Source organism: Malania oleifera, chromosome 1 (assembly GCF_029873635.1).
Source record: "Malania oleifera isolate guangnan ecotype guangnan chromosome 1, ASM2987363v1, whole genome shotgun sequence".
NCBI lineage: Eukaryota > Viridiplantae > Streptophyta > Magnoliopsida > Santalales > Ximeniaceae > Malania > Malania oleifera.
This window is the reverse complement of record NC_080417.1, coordinates 29,762,052-29,780,422: the sequence shown is the minus strand read 5'-3', so window position 1 is coordinate 29,780,422 and position 18,371 is coordinate 29,762,052. Positions and strand designations below refer to the sequence as shown.

The 18,371-nt window shown below is 35.5% G+C and overlaps 1 protein-coding gene across 1 annotated transcript in view; it reads right to left on the bottom strand.

Annotated features, from left to right (window-relative positions):
- Positions 1 to 2,744: 2,744 nt before the first annotated feature.
- The window catches only part of LOC131154069 (outer envelope pore protein 24B, chloroplastic-like), a 39,237-nt gene continuing 23,610 nt past the window's right edge, over positions 2,745 to 18,371 (bottom strand). The window contains exon 3 of the mRNA XM_058106573.1: positions 2,745 to 3,113. Coding sequence (XP_057962556.1) covers positions 3,033 to 3,113 — 81 coding nt within the window. The 3' untranslated portion in view covers positions 2,745 to 3,032. The remainder of the gene's footprint in view (positions 3,114 to 18,371) is intronic.

Here is an 18,371-nt window from a genome sequence, read left to right as displayed (position 1 = left end):
GGCAGAGTGTTCGCCGGAGGAGGGTGGTGTCACTGCTTGTTGTTGCTGTTGTGCAGAGGCAGGGGCGGAGGCCAGGCACAGATCTGGAGAGAGCAGGGATATCGTAAACTGCCACTGACGCCGCTCTTCGAGCCTACGAAGCTCTCATTTGTTGAAGGACAGCAAGATGACGGCGGGCGTAAGGCTTGATTTCCAAAAGTATCTTGACAGCCACGACCCTCGGCTTCGCCCACCGCTTCCACAGTTCTAGATCGCAGATCAGATGTCGTATTGTTTCCGGCTCTGCAATTGAAAGATGTCACGGTTGAGAAAGCAGGAGCGCCAACTACAACGTTAACCTTGCACGGCCTGATAAGACACGGCCCAGTCAGCTATTTCCCACAGCTCTGTTAATCAATGAGGTTTTGACGCGGTGAACGATGGGCGGCGAACGACTATGAAGGCATGAGCGGCGATGGGCGGCTCGGCGACGGCGACTGTGAAGGCATGAGCGGTGAGCAGTAGGCGGCAGTCGGCGACGGTGACGGCGACGGAGGTGCAGTGGTTCCAGGTGGTGCTTGGACGAGCAGCGATTGCAGGCAACGCTTGCACGAGCAGAGGTTGCCGGGCGGTGCTACAGGTGGCTAAGGCACAAGCAGCGGTCACATGGGGCGGCACTTGCACTAGAGGCCACTACTTACTAACCTATTAAAAATAAAATAAATAAATAAAAAAAGAAGAAAAACTTAGATGCAAGAGAGAACATGAATTTTTTTATTAAAAAAAATTTTGAGCTATAGTTAAGTAGTACCCTAGGCAGCCTCATAAAATCCTATCATCTCAAATGGAGCCTCCCAATAACACATGAAAATTGAGGATCATTTGTTATTACTGTAAAAAATTATGAAAAAAATTTTTTTTTTTTTAAATAGAAGCTAAAATCAAAAACCAAAGTTAATATTTATAAAGTTAAAACAAACTTAATAATATTTTGAAAAAAATATGATTAATATAACATAAGTACAAAAATAATATAAATTAAAACCATAATAATAAAACTAAAAATTACTATAATTATTCTACTTAATTGTTGCCTCTTCAAAATCCACTTTACAACAACAATCTTATTGTACATAACAATTAAAAAATATCAATGATATTTTTTAGTTTTTTTATTATTTTAATTTTTTTAAATTACATATATTTTTTATTTTCATTATATTTAAATCCATATTATCATTTCATTTTAATTTTAATTAGAAAGAGCATATAAAAGGAATGATTTAATCTAAAAATATTAATTCTGCATCTTAATTTTTTTAACAGGTTGCCAAAATAAATAAAAACCATAAATTTAATTTTTAATTTTTCGCAAACAGTTAAAATCTTACGAAATAAAAATAAAAATAAAAATATGGTAACGTAAACAAACACATATTTATAATATGTTTCTTTAATGTGCAGAAACAAAAACAAAAAACAGTAACAACAAATTTAAGCCCTAAAGAAGTTGCATTGTGGAAAAATAAAAATGTTGGTTAAGGTCATATAGCTACATCTACTTTATTTTATCAAATGAATCCAAAGACCGCTTAGATTTGGTTTTCCTGCAAAAACTTTTGAAAATGAACTAATAAAAAAGAACTAATTAAAATAGTCGTAAAAATTATTTGGCACTCATGTGAAAAAAGGAACTAATTAAGGGTTTGTAAAAATTATTTAATTCTCACTAAAAGAGTAACAGTTCAAAAGAAAAAATAATAATTATCATGTTTGTTTGGTAAAAATCTATAAAATGCCTAATCAAGAATGCTTAAACCGACCAAAATAAATGTTTCTTAAGAAATATATTTAATGCTTATATAATTTTGTAATGCTTGAAACAAAAAGGGAAACAAAAAAATCCAAGATGATAAATAGAGTAATTTGTTGGGAAAAAATAATTGTTAAACTTTAAAGTCCATAACTTTTAAAAGTTTCCTGAAAATACTTAACGTTATATATTAAATGCATATTTTAAAAAGAAAAAAAGTTCATTTAAAAATGGTCAAACATAACTTTAGTCGGCTTTAATTTCAAGAAAAAAATTTAATTAATTTCAGTGATTGGAAAGAGAAACTACCATAAGAATGATAGGAGGCAGAAGAAAACCTGTGTCAAAAAATAAATTAACTGAGCAAGTTAATTAAGCTTGATTATATAATAGGCTAGCTAGTTAGTATTTTATAAGCTTAACTATATAGCTCCACGGACAGTACAGGTAGAATAAGTAAGCTAAAAATAATAATATATAGCTTAATTGCATGATCTCAAAGCACCATGCACTTACCAACTGCTAGTTGAGGAGAAGCATATACAATAAATAAAATAAAAATAAATAAATCCATAAATAAAATTTAAATTTTACACATCATTAATATATAAATTTTTTTATATTTTAAATTATATTAAAATAAATTTTTATTTATAACAGTATTTAATATAAAATAAAAACATAATTTTTCTCCTTTGCTTTTTTCCAACTAAAATTCTCAATCCAAATAACGCTACCAAGTAAATTATCCTTTAAACAACAGTGCAGCCCGCGCAAACCATTGACAGGGGCGCTGAGAGTCGATATAAAAAATTAGTTAATAAAACTAATCTGCATACCCATACCAAACCGAACTAAGGTTTCATTTCACCCGAAATATAAAATTACTATGGATGAATATGCGTAACAGCAGGGCATTTTTTGTACAATTACAGAATGAGCAGACACGTTATTTAGTATGTAAATAAAATTTTATAATTTAAAAAATATATATTATTTTTAAAACAATAATTAGAAGCCTGGATGTAAAACCCCGACTCAGCAGAAAGCAGCAGGCAGAGCTGATCTTCGATCTGTCTCTGCTTACGAGCCAATGGAAAACAATGAGACCAGACATTCAATTACAGAAAATAGCCTCACCTTTATAACAAATTTTAGAAGCTATATTATATATTATACACTCCCTCTCCCCACACCAAAAAAGGTGATGAAAAAAAAGAAGGTAAAGCAAAATGAAAAACTACACCTCGAAATTCCAACTACTCTCAGCACTTAATCTCGGCAATTTTAGCTCATCCGCCAAATTGAGGAAGGCCGAAATCTGAAACACAGAAAGAACGAATGATTAGAGCATACCCATTAATGTAACAACGGAGAAGTTATTCACCCTAATTATTAAGTTTAAATATGAAAAAATGAATCTGGGTCAAATTTTTTTAGTTGATTTCTGCAGGTTCTTTTTTAAGTGTTTTGTTTCATTCCATTCCAATTTCCAGCTTAGTTCTGTTCCGCAAACTAAATGAGAAAAAGCTTGAGCAGCCGATCAAGTAATAGCACCTTCAAAGAGGTAAAGCAAGCCACTTGAAAACATTTGTGGGAAACTAGGAGTGAGTTCAATGCATCTGAATACCAAATTCCACAATGTAAGTTTAATGAAGAAATGACAATACGGCAGCCACAAGGAGCTCAAATAGATATGTTGCGTCCCCAATGCATTTCAAAATCCTAGACAGTGACTTCATTATGAAAAAGATATTACGCGCTCTTACAGCAGTGTGACCATGTTGATGGAACCAGTTTCTCTCAGCCTGCTAATTTATACAAGATGTCTCCCAAATAACAATTTACATTGGCACAAATGGATTGAACGCACTGACTACAAACGTAGAAATCAAGACCAGTTGAAGACCAAACCATAAAACCGTTGCCAACCATACTATATTGGTGAAATGTCAGCAGTATTCCGCCTATATTAAAGAACGCCAGTCGCATGGTTAGTAACAACAAAATCAATCTCAGCCCTTGCAGAAGAATGCCCTGGAAGCCAATACGAGGACAAGGGAAAATGAGATAAGATGCTCCCTTGCCTTGTCTACACATCATTACCAAGAGAACAGTAAACTTTGGAGATGGACAAGGGGGTCAGTCCCCAGAAACACACTAATAAGGGAAGACTTATTGTCTGGGTGTCTCTTCCCATGGACTGGGATAAAAATTAAAAAATTAACACTAAGGGGGAAGGTTTTATTGTCTGGATGTCTCTTCCCATAGACTGGGTTAAAAATTAACACTGACGGGCGCCTAAGGGAGGAAACTGAGTTGCAGTTGCATGAGGCTTATTTAGACATTCAGCTGGAACCTCGCAAGGTGACTTGCCCAAAAGCTGGGCTCCTTTACCTCAATGCTTGCAGAGCCCTAGTGACATCTGTGGGATTAGAAAAGGCATGGGGCATGGCCTTCAGAAAAATCATCTTGGAAGTTGATTCTTCCAGGCTGGTCAAGAAGGGATGTGATATGACTAATCCAAATGCTCCTTTAATCATGCATATTGAGAAGCTACTGAGTCGATCATTGGCAAGGCTTCAGCATCCATATAGGGAAGGGAACAACTGTGCAGATTGGCTTACATGCTATGCTCTTCGAGAACAGTTTGGGATGACTTTTTGGATGGTGGATACTCCTGCAATCAAGAGATGTCTGTCAATGATTTAATCAGGGTCTCAGTCCCCAGAACATATATTTCTTAGTTTTGCTTGGGCTTTAGGCACCTCTTAAAAGAAAGGAAAGCGCATCCCCAGGCCACAAGGCTCCCTGATTTGAGTAGGGGAAGGGTTGAGACACTTTAAATGGCTAATTGTTGGTGTAGAATAGAGTAATATATGCTGATTCAGATCACAAAATTTTTAGGATGAATCTTTTGAAGCCAAGAAGGGAAATACAAGTGCCATTCTTGAGTTATGGTCGCAATGAGGAAAAACTTATCCTTCAAGAAGTCCAAGCCATTTCAAAGCATCTCCTAACATACATAGCACAGAGTAAATATCATTCTCTTGTCTAAGATCTCCAAAAGTGACCTGCAAGGGGAAGCCACTATCAATCACTCGTGTATGCCTATTGCATCTAGTTAAGTGGAGAAATCCATTGCAAACTATGCTCCTAGTAGCTTTGCAATGGTAGTACAAAGTGCAATATGATGCTCTTAAACATGCAAAAGATGTTATTGCAAGGGCATGACAAAGATCAATATAACGCTCTTAATATAATACTAGAACATTTGAGCAATGAAACTGCCTTTTTTTGGGCGAGGGGTGAAGAAATTCAGAGTCTAGAAATTTATAGAGGGAAGACAAAGAGAGAAGGAGAATTGAGAATTGTATATTTCTCTATGTGAAGATTACACAATACAGAGACTCCTATTTATACACATTCTCCATAGACAAATTACACCAATTTAACATAATCAATTACCTACAATCAAGTCAAAACAATCAATAATATCAATCTCAACAAATCAGCCCTTATATGCTTCTTTGACCAATCTCAAGAGTGATTCTCTCTCATCAATTTTAATGTTAAATCTCCCATATCCTTAACACTTGCCCTCAAGTTGGAGTGGATATTAATGACACTCAACTTGTTCAGTAGATGGTTGAATTGAGTAGGTCCAAGAGCTTTGTTAAATAGATCTGCTAGCTGTTGACTTGTAGGTATGTGAATGGTTTGAATGACTTGGTTCTGGAGCTTCTCTCAAATGAGATAACAATCGATCTCCATGTGCTTTGTTCGTTCATGGAATACCGGATTCGATGCAATGTGGATGGCTGCTTTGTTATCACAATATAACTTGATTGGTTATGGATGTGCTATTTGGAGATCTGTCAGAAGTTGCTTTAACCAAGTAATCTCACAATAGGTTGACGCCATAGATTGATACTCTGCTTCAACCGAGGATCGTGAAATTGTTGTTTGCTTTTTGGTCTTCCAAGAAATTGGTCATTTTCTAAGTAGAATACAGTATCCGGTGACTGATCACCGAGAATCTCTACATCGAGCCCAATCTACATCACAAAATGCATGTAATTGAACATTATTGGAAGTTGATGGGAAAATTCCTTGTCCAGATGATTGTTTGAGATATCGTAAGACTCGATGTGCTACATCCAAGTGAGATGTTCGAGGTTTGTCCATGAATTGACTCAGCATGTGTACGACATATGCTAAATCTGGCCTAGTGATGGTCAAATATATTAGCTTCCCAACCAATCGTCGGTATGAAGATGGATCTGAAAGTGGTTCTCCATCAATCTCACTAAGAGCCAAATTTGGTTCCATGGGTAAATTTCCTGGTTTAGCACCAAGAAATCCAGTTTCCTCAAGTATCTCCAAGACATATTTCCTTTGTGATAAAAGGATGCCAATTTTTGAGCGGGCCACTTCTATACCCATAAAATATTTTAGAATGCCAAGATCTTTGAATTTAAAACATTCTCCCAAGTATTTCTTGAGTGCATCAATCTGTTCCAAGTTGTTTCCTGCCAAGATGATGTCATCTACATATACCAAGACAATTGCAAAACTGTTTTCGTAGGATCGTACGAACATGGAATAATCGGCTTTAGACTATTTATATCCGACACTAATGAGAGTGGAAGAATGTTTGACATACCATTGCCTGGAGGCTTGTTTGAGGCCATATAGGAATTTGTTGAGCTTGCAGATTCAGTTCTCCCCCTTTCGTCCGAAACCAGGAGGACGGTGGATGTAGACGTCTTCATCGAGGTCTCCATGCAGGAAGGCATTGTTGACATCATGTTGATAAAGATGCCAATTTTGTGCAGGAGCAAAGGCAAGAACAGTAACCATTTTTGCAACAGGAGCAAAGGTTACAGAGTAATCGATACCTTCCTTTTGATTATAGCCTTTAGCAACAAGGCGACCCTTATAACGTTCCATAGAGCCATCTGGATTGTGCTTGATTTTGTATACCCATTTGCAACGAATGGGTTTCGTGTGGGGTGGAAGAGGGGTCAAAGACCAAGTATGGTTGGCTTCCAAGGCATCAATCTCAGCACGCATGGCATCACGCCACTTTGGATCATGCATAGCCTACAAGAATGACTTGGGTTCTAGTGCAAAGGGAGATGGCAATGATGAAGGCACGGTGTGTAGGAGAAAGAGAATCATAAGAAAGAAAATTAGAGAGAGGATAAATAGTACCTAAGAAGTGGACCGACGCCGAGTCAGATGGTGGGATAGGTTGAGACGGGAGTTCTTGTTCAACATGAAAATCCTGTAAGTAGGCAGGTGACTGAATCTGACGTTTGGATCGCTGAACTTGGACAGGTGGGGTAGGAGAAAAGGAAACATCATTAGGTGGGGAAGTATGTGGCTAGGTAGAGGGTTCAAAAAGAAGATCTGGAGAGTCAATGGGATGAGGTAAAACAATAGAGGGCGACTCTGAGGTAGTTTGGCTAAAAGGAAATTGATCCTCGTAAAAGACTATATCACGGGATACAAAGGTTTGGTGAGTTGCAAGATCGTACAGCTCATAACCTTTTTGGTCGTATGGATAGCCAAGGAAGACACAAAGGATCGCACAAGGATCAAATTTGGAGGAATGGAGGAAGTGAGTGGAGGCATAACAAAGACATCCAAAGACTCGAAGATGGTCGTATTTAGGTGGGGTACTGTATAGCATCTCATAGGGAGATTTCCCATCCAAAAGAGGAGTGGGTGTTCTATTAATCAAATAAGCTACAATGAGAAGAGCATGACCCCAAAAATGTTTAGGCATATTGGCTTGAAAAAGAAAGGCTTGAGAAACATTTAAAAGATGGGGAACGTTCCCCAACTCCATTTTGTTGAGTGGATACGCAACTCGTTTGGTGAATGATGTCATTTTCTGAATAGAAGGAGGAAAGGTCAAATTCTATTCCATTATCACTACGGACAATTTTGATCATAGTGGAATGTTGGTTTTCAATGAGCCAAATAAAATAAAGAAGGAGGTGTCGAATATCTAACTTATGACGCATAGTATACCCAAGTACATCTGAGGTAATCATCGACAATGGTCAAAAAATATTGAGCCCCAATGAGTGATGGGACACGGTAACTCCCCCAAATGTCTACATGTATTAAATGAAAAGGTGTAGGAGAAGAAATTGAACTAGAAGGAAATTCAAGACGGGTTTGTTTAGCCAATGGGCAAATATAACATGGTTCGGAATTGAAACAAATTTCAGAAACATTAGTGGAAAGTAAAGACAAAACTTTATTGGATAAGCCAAGTCGACGATGCCAAAGTTGGGAATTTGATTTAGCCACCTGACAACGAGCAAGATTCATTCTCGTGAAGTAGTTCAAGCCATCCCACTCAGTGCCCAGTCCAATCATCCTCATCGTGCGTAGGTCCTGAATTAGGCACATATGAGCATAAAAAATGATAAGACAATTGAGAGTGTGGCATAGCATACGAACGGATTAAAATGAAAGGAAGGGACACAGAGGACATTCTTCAAAATGAGGGAGGAAGAGAAAACGATAGAACCAATATGAGTTACCACAGCATGAGAGCCATTAGGGAGTCGTACAGTACGACCATGAACAGGAATGGAGTATGTTAAATCAGAGGGAGAACACACCATATGATCGGTGGCTCCACCACAGTTTCAAATCACGATAGCGGGTAGCGTAACGTAATGGTAATGGGTGTAACGAGAGGCGGGAGTAGCGGATGTTACATAACGGGAAGCGGGTGTAACAGCCGTGAATTTTTTTGAAGCATGCACAACCTTGTGCATATTAGCGTACTTGCATGTTTTAAGCTTTTAGCCCTTCTTAGAATGAGTTTTAGCGTATTTTGGATCCTTTAGTTCGTGTAACTAAGTTATTTGGTAAGTGCAATAAGTTTACATTTGTTTTAAACCACCATTGATAGAAAAATTACGGGTGTGTGCGTATTTATACTTCTTATTGTTCTTATTTGTGATAAATTCTTATGTGTGCTAAATTAATTAATTTAACAAAATACATTATACACTTCATTAATCCATTAGACACATAAGACATACGAATAATACAAATATAAATGGCTAAAAAAGAAAGAAGGTTGAAGTTGAAAAATATAGAACATAAATATCACATTACTAATATTGTCAAAATAAAATATTTTCTTAACAAGTTAGTATTTTCAAATTGTTAATTAATGCATCTATTGTGAGTATTTAAAGAAATAGTAAATTTTGTATCATTGTCATCCTCATTATAATCTTTGCCCCCTCTTGCCACTAGGTATATTGAGAATAATATATGAAAGAGAGGGAAAAAGTGAGAAGAAAAAGTAAAAAATAAAATATTTTTTTGGTGTAACAGTCCTTTAGTGGTTACGTAACAGCCATAGCGGCCTTTATGTAACGGTCACGGTTCGTAATGGCCACTACAGCCGTGATTTTTCTTCCCACCAATTTCGTGGTGTGTAATGGTATCAGTAACCCCAAAAACCTTTACTTAACGGCGTTATATAACGGTCGCGGCCTTTATTTAAAACCATGGGCTCCACTATCAAGGATCCAAAGTGTTTCAGGAGAGAGGAGGGGTGGGTTACCTGATAAGGATGACGCAATATTACCTATGTGATTGGCCATAGATGATGACTGAGTAGCAGTGTTGAGCATGGCTAGGAGCTATTGGCATTGATCAAGGGTAAATGGGAAACTGGTAGTGGATGGGTTGTTGTCAACAGAGGAGACTTGGTGTGCGCTTGGTTTCGAACCTGAACTAGGCTTGCGGGAGCTAGGTGGGAACCCATGGATGAAGTAACAACGCTCAATGGTATGACCTTCGTTGTGGCAGTGCGTGCATTTCGGCCGTGGCTTGTGAAAATTCTTCCTATCCTTTGGTGGCCAAGGCAACGCCGTCGATGGGTGAAGGAGTTTGAATGTTCCTTTGGCATTCGTCTTGAAGAACCAAATCGTAGATGTGACTAATTGTAGGGAGAGGGTCTAGCAACAAAATCCAGGCACAGATGGCACCAAAAGACTCATTAAGGCCCATAAGGAACTTCATGGTGTGCTAGTACTGCTGGTATTGAGCAATGTCTTCTGGGAACAAATGGGATTGAAGTGATGCAAGATCATCCCATAATAGCTTCAGCTTGGTAAAATATGTAGCCACCAATGTATTGCCTTGAACAAGATTATGAATTTCTTGTTCAAGGTGATACATGCGAGGGCCATTGACTTGGGAAAAACGATCCTTCAAACCTACCTAAATATCTCAAGCAAGATCACAGAAAATAACACTAGCAAAAATGTCTTGAGAAAGAGAATTGATTAACCAAGCTTTTACCATGTTGTTGCAGCGGGACCACTGGCGGCATTCTGCAGGGAATGATTTGGAAGGCTTGGGAACAGTGCCATCGATGAAGCCAATCTTGTTTTTGGTGTCAAGGGCAACGAGCATAGATTGACTCCATGTGGTGTAATTGGTTTCCGTTAATAGTTGAGAAACCAAAACAACACCGGGATTGTCGGTGTTGCTGAGAAACTGGTGGTGGCTGGGATCATCAAATTTTTGGGAAGGTTGGGTGCTTTCAACATTGGAAGCCATAATGTAGGAAGTGGTGCAAACAGTAATCTCGAAAGACAACCAGATAACCTCCTAGGAAAGTGAGGGGAGTCACAAGGACCGCTTAAAGCCCAAGACTTTCCATAGCCAGAGCTTGCCTAGACATTGTATCTGTTGAGATTACTGTAAATCCCACTAATAAAAATGGCAGCCTTTGTAGAAAGGGGAAAAAAAAATGGAGAGTAAACTTTCAGCAATTGAAATATGTTGTAGCTTACTAACAATTTGTTACAAAGAAATAGTAGAGATAATAGGGCTGAACAACGTGTGATAATCACGTTGAGGAGCCTGGAAAAGAAAAATAGAGAGTGCTCTGTTTTGTGACCAAGAAGAAGAAATTGAGAAGAGAAGATTATGCCCTTCGGAATCCTAAAGCTCTGATACCATTAAGAAATTCAGAGTCAAGAAATTCATAGAGGGAAGACAAAGAGAGAAGGAGAAGTGAGAATTGTATATTTCTCGGTGTGAAGATTACACTATATAGAGGCTTCTATTTATACACATTCTCTACAAACAAATTACACCAATTTAACATAATCAATTACCTACAATCAAACCAAATCAATCAATAATATCAATCTCAACAAATCAGCCCTTATTTGCTTCTTTGACCAATCTCAAAAGTGATTCCCTCTCATCAATCTTTAATGCCAAATCATTCATATCCTTAACAAGGGGGGCCCAGAGATGGAGAGAGAGAGTAATCAGAAGCAAGAATGAAGATATTTCAACCTATAGATTATTAGCATGCCACAAATTATAGAGATTGTTGGCCTAACAAGACTTAATCTCGTTTTGATGATAACAAAACAAGGTTACTTAACATGTCTATGTAAGTTTGAGTTTCAGGACTTAAGTGTTTTTGTGAGCATACTTGAAGAGCTTAAATGATATGTTCACTTAAAGTCATGAATCATCAAGGATATAAAGCAATCAAGTCATGTGGGACATGAAGCTCGTTGAAACAGTGCATAAAGCTCAGAAGAACCTTGGAAGCTTCACAACATAAGTACTTAGACACTTAGATAGGAAAATCATATGAAAGTCTCATGTAAGTATTTCAAATTCCAATATTGAATGATTGAAGCTCCTAGGATATATTATTGAACCTAGATACCTGATTTTATACATGGAAATATTTTCTCAAAGTCCAAATTAAGTTTTCCAATATATGAATTTAAGTTAGGAATCAAAACATTGAAAAACAAGTGCTGGTGAAAGGTCAGGCGACTAATGATAATTCATCAGGGGACTGCAGTGTCACTGACTTTGAAATTATGGAAACAGAATAGGCACAGGCGACTAACCTATCGGGCACAGTCGACTGACTCCATTCTAACTTTCAAAATGCGCTATTTTTAAAAAGCACAGGCGATTGACCCCTCGAGTACAGTCGACTGATGCATATGTTTAAATGTTTAACAGCACTGATCTTGTTTCTAAAACTTGCATGATTGGTTTCCAAATTGAGAGAAATTTTGAGGAAAACTTTTTGAAACCCTAGGGCACTATTTAAATATCATATTCTCGCACATTAGGGTAAGAACATACTATTGACTTTTTGAGTCCGATCCCTATTTTAATGTTGACAAAGCACAAGTATCTTATGTGTATATTCAGTATGTGAGCAGGGTTATAATTTAAACACACACATAAGGGAACGGGAAATGGAAGCCATGAAGGACTTCAAGCTTATACTCCTGGCGTATTCCATGGAAAAATCAGAAGAGCAAAAGAAGAAGAGGAAGGAGACATAATATATTTATTTGTAATTGCATTTAATTTAGATCTGTCTGTAATAATGCATGCTCCACATGATATGATGCTAAACTCGAACATAAACTGTAGACAGACCTTAGGGCACCTAAACCTTTCAAGAAAAACCCTTTTCTAAAATGCCAAAATCATACAAAAGGTTTTAAAAAATGTTTTAAGGTTAAAACAAGCCTAAACTTAAGAGTTTTATTGACCCCGGTCAACTGACCCTTGAACGTTATACATGCTCTAATCGACCGGCCTTTACATTTGGGCAAATAAGTAATTTTCAAATGCTCGGTCGACCGGACCTGAATGAACGTCCGAGCCTCAGTCAACCAGTCTTTATTTTTGACCAATTTCTTGAAGCCCGGCCGACCAACCTATATGCATTAAAAATGCCTAGCTGACCAGCACTGATCACCCAGCCGACCGGCACTATTCACTCGGCTGACCGTTTCTTGGTCTTTTGGCAACCACTTTGGCCAGCCAACTAGCATCTTACATAGTCGACCGAACCCCTAAAAAAAAATTCAAATTTTAACTTAGGACGGTCAACCAACGCCTCTCCAACCGACCGAACCTCTCGGGTTGGTCAAATTTTTCAGCACTAAACGTGTTTAATTTTTAATTAAATAATTTTAAAAATACCCACTGTGTCCCTAATGGTCATATTTTGGGAGTTGTCTATAAATAACCCCTCATAACTCATTTTTAAACTGATGATTATCTTGCAAATTCTCTAAAATTTTTAGGGCTTTATTTTACTCTCATTATTTTGCAAAATCCTTTTTGAAAGAGAGCATTTAATTTGGGGCATTTATTTTTATCATCAATAGCATTTACTCTCTATCAAATCTCATATTTTTGAATATCATTTCTTGAGAGTAAATCAAGAGTTTCTCCCATATATTTTCTTGACAAATATTTTTTAAGAAACTCTTTATTGCTTATGAATCTTTTGTACATTCATTGCAAGATTCAAAAGCTTACTTGTGTTTTATTGCAAAAATCTTTTTGAGCAAAAACCCTAACTTTCTTGAACAAATATTTTTGAATATTATTTTTAGAAGTAAGAACTTGGAATTTCAAGATCCTTGAGAAAGCATATTAGTTTTAGAAGTAAGCACTTTAACTACCGCACATGTATGTTTGATTATTCATTGTATTAATTGTTTTACATACATGCTTTAAACATTTATGGGATATTGAGATCACTTAGAAAGACCCTAGGTTGTGTAATACTGGCTGCTGTTTGAAATTGAACACACCTAACCTAAGAAGAAATTTTTTAAATATCCAATTCCCCCACCCCCCCCCCCCTCCCCCAAAAAATCTTGGGAATACATCATTAATATCAATTGGTATCAAAGCCTGGTCACAAAAAGCTTAACCACTTGTGTTAAAGATCACAATGGCTTAATTCGGTGTATTCACATTCGATGAGGGACAATCATGTACTAGGCCTCCAGTATTTTGTAGCGTTGATTACACCTTGTGAAAACAAAGAATGAGCATATTTATAAAATCTATAAATTGGAGGATTTGGCAGATGATTGCTAAAGGAAATTGTGCGCCTATGAATAAAAATAATTTTGATTTAATTAATTTTACTACCATGGAAATATTATACTGTGTTTTAGAGTCTAATATCTTTCATGAGATCATGGCTTGATCTAGTGCAAAAGAAATTTGGGATGAACTAGAAAAGAAATATGGAGAGACTAAAGAGAAGGAGACTACTCCTCTAAACACTCCAAGCTCAATTGATCAGAAGGAGGTAAATCATAGGGAAATAGCATCAATAGAAAAAGAGGTATATGATTCTCACTCTACCTCAATTGATGATTCTCATGACAAATGATGTGATGTATCATGTGCTGAATCATCTATTGAATATAGTGATAATCCTGTTAATGATGCATGCATTGATTCATATAATAGTTATTGTGATAAATTTTATGATGAATCATGCAATAAATTCAATAATGTAAGCATGGCCTCTAACAAAAAACTAGAAAATGCTTTATTGAAAACGAATAAGTTTCTAGTTAGATTGTCTAAGATGAAAGCAATCTTGAAGAATGAGAATTAAAGGTGCGCAATACAATTAGAAAATCTAAGAGAATATCATGCAACCTTAGAAAAGAAAAAGATTGTGAAGGTTTTGAAAATCATTAGGCTTATAAAGAAAAACTAAAAAACTACTCTGGAATGAGTTTCAAACCCACGAGTCAAAAAGATAACTCCGTTAAACCCTTGAGAGTTAAAAAGAAAACCATTTTCAAAAAGGGTTCATGTTTAGTTTATAAATCCCATAGTCATGCCTCTCATCGAGCAAACATAGGATTAGTAAGCATAATCTTTCACGCGCATATAAAACTTGCTTATACCTTGGAAAGAAAGGGCACATTAGATACACTTGTAAATTTAGAGGTGCTAGAGGCAAGGACAAGAAAATGATATGGGTAATCAGGAAAGCAAACCCAATAGGACAAAAGGAAGAATGGGTTCTAATAGAAATTACATGATCATATAATTCTTCCTTAGAATTTAGAATTAGTTAGAATAAGGGGTCGTGATGACTATAGGCTCAAGAAGTGGGGCGTGCTTAAAATTCTAAATCTTAATATATATATATATATATATATATTCACTATACACTATTGCCATACTAAAAATCTTAAGAGTAGCAAGCCAATGTGAAAATTCAAGTAACATATCCAATATGAACTTATTGTATATGTATAATGATTGGATAAAATGTGAATATATTGGTCCTAGCAATGCGAACTTTGAACTGATTAGGAATGAGGATTGCATTTGCCTGAATGGGACGTCATGTCTCCACATTCTTCATATCATTCCTCTGAATTGTTCAAAGTAAAGGTCGAGAGCATAACTAACTAAAATATCTAGAACCTTATATTTCTGAGATGAAGAACATAAATCATATCGTGAATAAAATCTCAGAAGCATACTTTAAGTAAAATCCACTTCCAAATGGACAAAGGTATCTTTACCTGGTAAATAATTCCCAATGCTTAACTCACACTTAAACATGAGAATCTTAAGCATACTCTATCCATTGTATAAGTTTGAGCATTAGGAAATCAATCTTATATCTTATATCATCTTATCCTAAGCTTATCTTGGAGCCTTAATGTTTGATCAAAAATTAGTCATCACTCTAGGCTTATGCACCAATGATCATAGATTCCTAATATTTCGAGTTCTTATCATAGGACATCCTTCTGCAATCAAATTAGAGGCATCCACTAAGGGATTTGAATTCTTCATCTAGTTAAATCAAAATATTCCCTTTGTACTTAAAATATAAAAATCATCTATTTTGGTTCACCATCTCCTCCATAGGAACTCTTTACCGCGTCACGATCAAATCTGGTAAAGATTCATCCTTTCATTGGTTCGTATCCTTGTTCTAAATTGTGGTCATATCTAAAAGGATACTTTCCAATCTCAAAAGATCCATGTTCAAGAAACTCATATACTCCACAATGCTCTTTGCCAAAATACGTTAGGACATTCTCTCTAGCTTGTTTATCCTGTATAATGTCCTACGTCTTTAAATACTCTTCTAAACTTAATAATGTTTTAACTTTTAAGAGTATTTATTCTTATTCACTTTATAAGCTTTTTCCTTAAATCTAATCAGTTAGAGCTTTATATCCTTAAAATGAAGTTGAATGGCTAAAATAATTGCACTAGATTTCAATTTAGAAGAAGACATAAAGTTTAGAGAAACCTATGTACAAGAAGTTAAATGAAAAGTCATTCTAACTTGAATCTCTCACACGAATTGAGATTCATAAGAAAAGAGGCAAAGTAGGCTAATGACCCTGAAGAAATATTCATTGTGACTTTTTGGTCCTCTAAGCCTAATCGTTCAAGCCAGAGTAAAAATCATTGAAAATTTAGGGTACTTGGCTAAAGAATTTGAAAAGAATGAAAAAGACATAAAATGAGTAGAACGCATATCTCAGGAGGAGCATTATCTTCATAGTTCTATAAATTAAATGCTCTCATATTCATATTTTAAGATCATTTGCCTTTACATGAACAACATTACAGACAACTATCCATAATGTATTGAATGATTAAATATCTTTGATGGATGGTTTATTTGTTGTATAAACTATTATTGACTACTGTTTTTGCATGCTTAATCTAAAACGCCAACTGCATGGCAGATGCAGTATTGTGAAATGCATGCTGGTAGTTAATTTTAGGAGTACATGCTGATTGAACTGAATGCCACTTGCATGGCTGATACAGTGACTTGTGAATTGAATGCTGTAGAAACTCCTAAGTTATCTGGTACATGTGTTTTTGATATACAGGTTTGGAAAAATGTTCTATTTACAAACGGCATGCTGTCAAAATTTTGTTAGATTTTTTCCAAAATATTTAAAGTCCATAAACCATGTGTTAAGATGATTATGATAAAATGCATGCTAAAATATTTTTGAAAGGATGAGAAAATGTTAAATGAAAATCTAACCTTCATCCTAAATTGATAATGCATGCATAAGAACATATATAGGGGAGCTGAACTCCATCCCTAGAGAAATAGCATAAAGGACTCATGTGCATCATGTCTCGCTTTTGAATCTTGAGACTCTTCTAAGAACCCTGAACATCATATCCTCTTCTTAAAACTTTATGAATAGATATGGATTGTTCTTAGGGTATGAACATTAGTGCCTTAATGTTTCTTCTCTAATGCATGTGTGAAATATAGGGATAATTATATTAGTTGCATAATAGAGCGCATTAATCTTGATCCAGTATATTTGTTTTAAGAAATTTCCAGTATATTTGTTTTAAGAAATTTAAAATGATTTCTTATACGGCTTGGAACCATTAGTGAAATTAACCTTTGATAAGTATAAACAGTTCATTGCATCTAAGCTACGATTCAAATTGAAAGGGGGGGCATCTAAAAATAAATTTCCATCTTGTTATGCTTACGAATATTTTTAAGTTTAGATCTGATTTGAACTCACCGTGGCATGTGCTTAATTATAATGCTTTTATTGAATATTTTAAATGAAAAATATATTGCTTAGTCACAATGTTTTCAAATCTAGCCATATGATCCCTGTTTTTAAATTCTTTGATATCTTTAGGATCTATGTGGTTGTTTTTTTTCTGGTTATGTTAAAAATGTGCTTAAATGCTAAACCAGAAAAACTTTGCTTACTTGAGCTTTGTATTAAAGTTTCTTTTTCAGCAAGCCTTGTCCCCAGTATTTTTTTTAAAAAAATATCAAAAGGGGAAATATATTTTAATAATTACTTTTGGGACAAGAACTTTTTTCAAAACTAAAATTTTTTTTATCTTGTTTTATTGTTTATATATATATATATATATATATATATATATATATATATTTTTTAATTGCATGATTGGTTCATTCATATATATAAAAATGCATGCTAACTAGTTAGACTGGTCTTATGATCAAACCTATACTTGCTATCATATGCCATATATTTTAAACTCAAATCTTTTACGAGACTTATGTAGTATTTAAATTGAAATGGTTTGAAGATATCTCTAGTCTGACCTTGTTTAACATGTCTTTTTAATCTTTTAATGACCAGTTATACTGTTTGTATGTACTAAATTGCTATATCTTTAAAACAGTTATAAGACTACTTACTATGCCCAATTTTTATATCAAAAAGGGGGAGTTCTCTTTTAAACTAAGATTCCTTTTAAATGCCCAAAATTATTTTTACACTTAACTTAGCCCTTTTGCTGATGCCAAAAGGGGGAGAATTTTATGAACAAAATGATAAATGACTTTATGCTAAAAGGGGTACATTTTTTATAGGGAAATATTTTAAATGGGTTAAATATCTGAGCTGCGAGCATCTATGCTTCACTGTGAAAACTAAATGCATGATTATGTGAAATGTCTTCTTTCTTAAATATGCTTGAGCAATACTACTTATCTTTTTAAGTTATACATATTGTTAAGGGAAACTTTTTCAGGCTTAACCCATTTTGCTCTTATGTGTTTGTCATCATCAAAAAGGGGGAGATTGTTGACTTTTTAAGTCCAATCCCTGTTTTGATGCCGACAAAACACAAGTATCTTATGTGTGTATTCAGTATGTGAGTAAGGTTATAATTCAAACACACACATAAGGGAACGGGAAATGGAAGC